Source organism: Mus pahari, chromosome 10 (assembly GCF_900095145.1).
Source record: "Mus pahari chromosome 10, PAHARI_EIJ_v1.1, whole genome shotgun sequence".
Classification (NCBI taxonomy): Eukaryota; Metazoa; Chordata; class Mammalia; order Rodentia; family Muridae; genus Mus; species Mus pahari.
Window position 1 is genome coordinate 39446109 of NC_034599.1, and position 7251 is coordinate 39453359.

General features: G+C 48.6%; 1 protein-coding gene across 1 annotated transcript in view; it reads right to left on the bottom strand.

Moving 5' to 3' along the window:
* Window positions 1–5710, bottom strand: part of Hmbs (hydroxymethylbilane synthase) — a 7903-nt gene extending 2193 nt beyond the window's left edge. Inside the window, exons 1-8 of the mRNA XM_021206693.1 lie at window positions 5498–5710; window positions 3509–3562; window positions 2940–3012; window positions 2524–2573; window positions 2377–2432; window positions 1777–1854; window positions 994–1071; window positions 826–901 (exon numbers count right to left, since the gene is read on the bottom strand). Coding sequence (XP_021062352.1) covers window positions 826–901; window positions 994–1071; window positions 1777–1854; window positions 2377–2432; window positions 2524–2573; window positions 2940–3012; window positions 3509–3562; window positions 5498–5530 — 498 coding nt within the window. The 5' untranslated portion in view covers window positions 5531–5710. The remainder of the gene's footprint in view (window positions 1–825; window positions 902–993; window positions 1072–1776; window positions 1855–2376; window positions 2433–2523; window positions 2574–2939; window positions 3013–3508; window positions 3563–5497) is intronic.
* Between the last annotated feature and the right edge of the window lie 1541 nt (window positions 5711–7251).

Here is a 7251-nt window from a genome sequence, read left to right on the forward strand (position 1 = left end):
TTGGATAGGATCTCATAATGTAGCCGTGACTGTACTGAAACTTGCTCTGTAATTTTTATTTTAGTTTTCTGTGCATGGGTGTTTTGCATGCATACCTTCAAAGGCCAGAAGAGGGCATCAGTTCCCCTAGAACTGAAATAGGAAACAGCTGTGAGCTACCTTGTGAGTGCTGGAAGCTGAACCAGGGATTTCTGGAAAAAGCAACCAGCACTTTAAACCACTGAGCCATCTCTCCAGCCCCAGGACACACTGTTTTTAAAATTAGTTTTATGAAACATACTACATGTTCACTGTAAAAACCAAAACCGCTTAGCGGCATAGAAAGTAGAAGCAGAAGTGCCTTCTGCCCCTGCCTCCCAGCGTGGTCACTGGTCAGTACCGCCAATGCCTGCCTGCCTGCCCGTCTAACATGTCAACTCTACATAGTGAGGGACATTAAAGGGTGCTGAGCAGTGGTGGCGCACGCCTTTAATCCTAGCACTTCGGAGGCAGAGGCGGGTGGATCTCTGAGTTGGAGGCCAGCCTGGTCTACAGAGTGAGTTCCAGGACAGCCAGGGTTATACAGAGAAACCCTGTCTCGAAAAAAAAAAAGAAAAAAGAAAAAAAAAAACCCAAAAAATAAATAAAAAAAAGAAAAGAAAAGAAAAGAAAAATAACGGATTAAAGGACTGTGGATGTGTAGCTGGATGGATGGACGGACGGATGGATGGAAAGTCCCCCTGCCCTCATGGACCACTTACTTCGGAAGGTCCTTCTATTTTAGGACTCTCAGAGTCCTCCAGAACTTCTTTCCCTCTTTGGCCCTTCCCTCGCCTGAAAGGATACAATACTCCTGAATTCCAGGTGGGGGAACTTTCTCTGTAGCTGAGCCACTCTCCTCAGGGAGCTGGTTCCCACGGCACTGCTCAGAGAGAGTGTAGAATTAGACTTAACCCGGGCTGCCACTGTTCTCCACTGCCCAGCCCTCTCTCCCCCTACACCAGCCCCACTCACCTTTTCTCTGGCAAGGTTTCCAGAGTCTTTCCAATAAACTTTGGGTGAAAGACAACAGCATCACAAGGGTTTTCCCGTCTGGAGAGCAAATGATGAAATAAAGGTATTAGCATTTGGAGATAATGCTTAACTTTAGCCCAGGCTGACCTAAAATTTTCTCTGTACCCTAGGCTAGCCTTTAACTCACAATAATCCTCCTGCCTCAGCTCCCTGAATGCTGAGATTATAGGCATAAGCCACCAAGCCAAATTCATTTTATTTTCTTTGGAAAGGTTTTGTGTTTCGTTTTCTTGATTGTTTCCATTTTCATTGATGGGATGAGGAGCACACACATTCTACAGCATGTGTGTATTAGTCAGATGACAACTCGTGGGATTCAACGCTCCCCTTCCACCAAGTGGACCCCACGGACTGAACTCAGGTCATCGGCTTGACAGCAAATGCTTTTACCACCTAAGCCACTATAAGCCAGCCTTCTTGTGCCCCTATGGCACAATCTAAGTTCCTTAGGCTGGTTCAAATCCCTCTGTAGCCCAGGCAGACCCTGAATCTCTGATCGTGCCTTAGTTTCCCCAGTAGCTGGGATTACAGGCCTGTGCCACTGAGCCCAACTCCACAAACTCTAAATAGTCAACCAATTGGCTTTCCTGCCACACTTTATGACTGACAACCTTCAAAGCTGAGGGCTAAGTGGTCAAGTTCCAAATGGAAAAAAAAAGATCCCCACAGTAGGCTTAATCCCTGCCCAGGGTCCTCCCCCACATGCAAGTCCTCCACGCTTACTTGCAGATGGCTCCAATAGTAAAGCCAGGAGGTAGTATGGTAGGCACATCCTTCAGGGAGTGAACAACCAGGTCCACTCTAGAGATGACAGGGGGAGGACACGGAGAGAGGCTTTGAGTAGGTGACCTTACCTTCACCACCCACTCCAGCATCCTTGACAGCTGTTCAGGAAGATACCATCTTAAGATCTAAGACCTGGGGGCTGGTGAGATGGCTCAGTGGGTAAGAGCACCCTACTACTCTTTCGAAGATCCGGAGTTCAAATCCCAGCAACCACATGGTGGCTCACAACCATCCGTAACAAGATCTGACGCCCTCTTCTGGAATGTCTAAAGTCAGCTACAGTATACTTACATATAATTAATAAATAAATCTTTAAAAAAAAAAAAAAAAAAGCCCTAAGACCGGGTCTCTTCTCAACTACTCTACCCTGTTTCCCCAGACAGTCTGATTCCCAGGCAGTGAGGCTACACTAAGGCAAGACTCTCTCCTTTGCGAAAGCCTACGAGCTCCACAGTCTAACCCGACAGTCCTGCCGATATTGGGGAGCCACTTTGGGGTTCTAGACTCAGGGTACCACATTCCTCCATCCTTACTCACTCATTTTTTTCCAGGGCGTTTTCTAGCTCCTTGGTAAACAGGCTCTTCTCCCCAATCTGCCAGGAAGAGAGAGCCTCAGAGTGAACTCCTTACAACCTTACAAGTGGGGAGAGGGGTAAGAAGAGCGGGGATAAGGACTGGCATTACCTTAGAGAGTGCAGTATCAAGAATCTTGTCCCCTGTGGTGGACATAGCAACTGGGGAGAGAGCCAATCAGATACCCATTAATCAACGCCTACTGAGTCACCCCTCCTCGTTCAGGCCTTGACCGGATTCACAGTGGAGTCTGAGGCAGAGAAGACCCAGCCCCTAACCCTCTCAGATATACACACCGACAGAAAAAGCAGACATACTCATCAATGGACCCAAAGCAGAAAGTAGGACGTGTCAGGCTAGCCCGGACAGCTGGAGGGGGTGCCCAGGAGATGATCTTTCTTTCCCGTCACAAGCAGCCAGAATAGTCTTACAGGCAGGCCTTGACCACAGGCAAAGCCAGAGATGCTCTGTCCTCCCACTCACTGGCTTCCCATTCACTACCAATCACTCCTCTCAAGAAAACTTACTGATTTCAAACTGTATGCCAGGGTACAAGGCTTTCAGCATTGCCACCACAGTGTCGGTCTGTATGCGAGCCAGCTGGGGAAAGAGATTCAGATGGTTCCTGACCTCCCCTGGCCACTGCCACAGGCTCAGACCCTCATATGGATCGAGAAAGCTATGAAAGGGGTTAGACTTCTCACATGGGGATGAGAAGGGCCTGCCCTGGGAGTCCCTTCTCTGTACTCCAATCATTTCCCTGCTCCAGAGACTCTCTTTTCAGAGGAAGTGAGCTGCCATCCCCCATGAAATTGACTCCCACATATTCTTATTTGCTCAATGCTAGGAACTCTGGGTCCCACTAGTGACCCTGTGAGTCTCTGGGTCCCACTAGTGACCCTGTGAGTCCCTGGGTCCCACTAGTGACCATGTGAATCTCTGGGTTCCACTAGTGACCCTGTGAGCCTCTGGGTCCCACTAGTGACCCTGTGAGCCTCTGAGTCCCACTAGTGACCCTGTGAGCCTCTGGGTCCCACTAGTGACCGACCCTGTGAGCATTACAACTCTTGAGGCAACGCGCTATGTCTGTACTCACCTGGCTCTTACGGGTGCCCACTCGAATCACCCTCATCTTTGAGCCGTTTTCTTCCTGCAGAAGAAAGTCCCTAGGTTAAGATCTTGTCCAAAGAACTAGGATCCCAGGCTTAGGAGAGAGGAGTCCCAGGTCCTAGGCAGGGAACCCTGCCAGGAGGGAAAGACTCCCGGGACTGGTCCTTCAATCTTCCTTGGTACCTTCTATCCTCCTACGGGATCTAGAGAAGCAGAGACCAGAGGAAAAGCTGTAATAGGATCTGTTGTGGCAGCAGCAACAGGACACTGAGCCCCAAAGCCCAGACTGGTCAAGGAGGTTCTGAGGGGGAGGGCTGCACACAGCCAGGTGGGCAAAATGATAAGGCTCATCAGCCTCAGCCCAGTGAGGGTGGGCCCTGCCGGAGGGTGGGGCTTACAGAGGCTGGGACAGGATGGCTGAAGCCTCCCATCGCCAGAGGACAGGCTCACTGTCCACAACAACTCAGGCACTTGAGAAGGCCTCACTAATCCCTGGATGAGACACTAAGCATCGTCCCTTAGTGCCACCAGGATGTACTCTTACAAGGACTGAAGTCAACCAAGCTAATGTACATCCTTTCATCCTCTTGGCTGGGTGACTTTGAGAACATCATCCCATCAAGGGCTTGTTAAATTAAAGGCCACCTCATGCCTCAGGATGTCCCAGAAGACTACAAGGATAAACTGCCTAACAGTCATTGCCTACTGGCTTCCTCTGGTGTCTAAGCCAAAGCCAAGAGCTCAAAGGGACACACCTCTTTCTTTTGTTAAGGTGCTTTGGATAAAGGTGTCTAGTGCCAAGCAGGTAGAACTGGGTTCTGCAGTCGGATACAAAGGGGACAGGAGTCATTGTACAGATTGTCCCCCTTCCCTGCCCCAGGTTCCTCATCTCACAGATTCTCCTGTAACCGGACACTCAAGTTCTCGGTCACTGGAGGAGGTGAAAACTTGCTCTCAGACTCCAGTCTACTCCACTGTGAAGATTCCTCCAACAAACGCCTTTGCAATTTAGCTGGGCTTGAAATAACACAGAAATTTCGGACAACAGGGAGCTCATAGAAAGGAATTGTTAAGTTCAAACGATTTGTTTTTTTAATCAATTGACTCAGAACAGCATTTGAGCCATGTCTGCAGATTGTCCTTGCAACAACCCTACTAGGTTAGGCAGGGTCACAGAAGCAAAGATAAGGAGTGGTCAAATTACAGTCTAAACATCTCACAGCTATGGATAGACAGAAAGTGGAGGCTGGAATCCAGGCCTTCCTAACCTAACCCAGTGCTCTAAAATGTCTTCATAGCCAAGACTGCTGCTTACCGCCTGAGCAGGCGATAAGCAGGCCTCCCAGCTCAGCCTTATCTCAGGCAGCCTGCCCACAAGTGCAGAACTTTCCAGGCAGGATAGAATTGACAAGGCCCAGGGGTGGGTTCCCCCGCTCACAATAGCAATTCAGGTGTGTCTCTGCTAGGACTTTTGTGGGTGGCTAGGGCTGGGTGACTTCCATAACGGAGAACGGGAGGCGGCGTGTAACTTCCAAGGTGTTTGTATACAGTTTTAAGAAGTGGGGTGTGCTCTCCCCTGAATGAAGGGGATCGATCGTATTCCGAGATAGCTGGATTTGCCTCAGCCCCTTCTTCGTGAAAGGATCTTGTCTGTGTATACACCTTTACTGGCCGGGAACCACGGAAATCCAGCCAGAGCCTACAGGGATGGAATCCCACGGTGGACCGACCACCTTTCCACTCTCAACCCCGCCCCCACTGTTCGAGATCACTCCTTCCCTGCCTTAGGGCAACCTAGTTACTGGCCCTTTAAAAAAAAAAAAAAAAAAAAAAAAAAAAAAACTTAATCGGGGGTGGGGAAATGACAGCTAACTATTCGGACCAATAGACGACGGAGCATGGCAACCCGGGGCCAATCGTTGCACCCAGAAAGTCCCGAGAAGTGCAGGTCATCGGTCACCGGCTCAGAACTCACCGCGGTTGTGGCCGCGCCGCCGTTACCGGACATGACTCCGCTCAGGGCGCAGGCGCGGCAGTGCCGCTGCGGTCCCCTGGAGTCTGCAGAAGCCGGCGACTTGGGCCGGCCGGGACTGAAGGCACATGGGGCCCGAGCCCGCACTTCACCCAGGCTGCAGGACCTGCTGAGCTCTGCGTCACGTCCGCTGCCCTCCCTCGACGGGGCGGCGCCTTCCTCTGGGCGGGAATTAGGATTGCGACGTAGCCAGCCTCATCGCTCAAGTCCACTGCACGGAACAACTCAAAAGATTTCTCCCCCCCCCCCCAACAGACGAAACCACCCATTTATTTGACTGAGAACATTAAGAAGGACAACAAAATTAAACACTCTTTAATAAAATTCCTATAGAAAACTGAAGTCACCGGGCAAGTACTCAGTTGTTTCCCATGCCACTGAGGATTGAGGGCTCCCACATGTCTTTGGAGAAGAAGCAGTAGTTTTGCTGGATCCTGACATCCATTTACACAGCAAACCAGTAGTTCCTATTGCATACGCTAACACCACTCGTCACTTAGCACCCTGGCTATATGGTACCTCAACAAATAAAGATTTCCATGTGGAAATCCACATCAATTTGAACTAATACCATTGAAAAATCACATTGTTATACATTTTAATAAATACATTAAGAACAGCTGGCATATTACTAAAATACTGAAATTTAGGTTTCGAGTTTATTCCATAAATAGATTCCTTTTCATTTGCTCGCTTCCTTGGATACATCTGCTCAAGTATTGTGTTCTATGAAATGAACTCTCAGAGCTACACAGAGAAACCGCATTCATGGCGCCTCAGTACTGAAGCAGCTGGAAGAACTTGATCCACAGTGAACTGAAGAGTAACATAGGGAATCAAAAGATTTTTTTTCCTTTTCAATTTTTATTTTATTCTACTTTTTAAAAAATATTTATTTATTTATTTATTTAATGTATATGAATACACCATTGCTCTCTTCTTCAGACACACAAGAAGAGGGCATCAGACCCTATTGCAGATGGTTGTGAGCCACCATGTGGTTGCTGGGATTTGAACTCAGGACCTCTGGAAGAGCAGTCAGTGCTCTTAACCACTGAGATTCTCTCCAGCACTATTTTACTTATTTTTTTTGGGGGGGGGGTGTTTTGAGACAGGATTCTGTGTAGCCCCTGGCAGTTTTAGAACTAGCACTGTAGACCAGGCTAGCCTCGAATTTACCTAGATCAGCCTGCCTCTGCCTCTGCCTCTGCCTCTGCCTCTGCCTCCCAAGTGCTGGGATTTAAAGCCCTCCCCCCCCCCGCTATTTTATATTGCATTTATTCAGTGTAGTGTTGGTGCATATGGAGGTCCTAGGGTAAACTGATAGAGTTAGCTTTTGTCCTCCATTATGTCCTAGACCGTTATGAACAAGTTTCCATGCCTGCCTGCTAAGGTGCTCTCATCGTCCATAAAGGGCTCCAGAAGGCTCCTCAGAATTTTACAGCCTTGCCTCTCCAGTGCTGGCATAAGCAATTAGTGTAACAGTTGTTTTTTCTTGTTGTTGTTTTGTTTTAACAAGGCAAGGCTTGTGCTGTTATGAGCCCAGGCTGGCCTTGAAGTTTTCCATTTTCTCGCCTTAGCCTCCCATAGTAGAGTATTTCTTTTCTTTTTTTTTTTTTTTTTTTTTTTGGTTTTTCAAGACAGGGTTTCTCTGTATAGCCCTGGCTGTCCTGGAACTCACTTTGTAGACCAGGCTG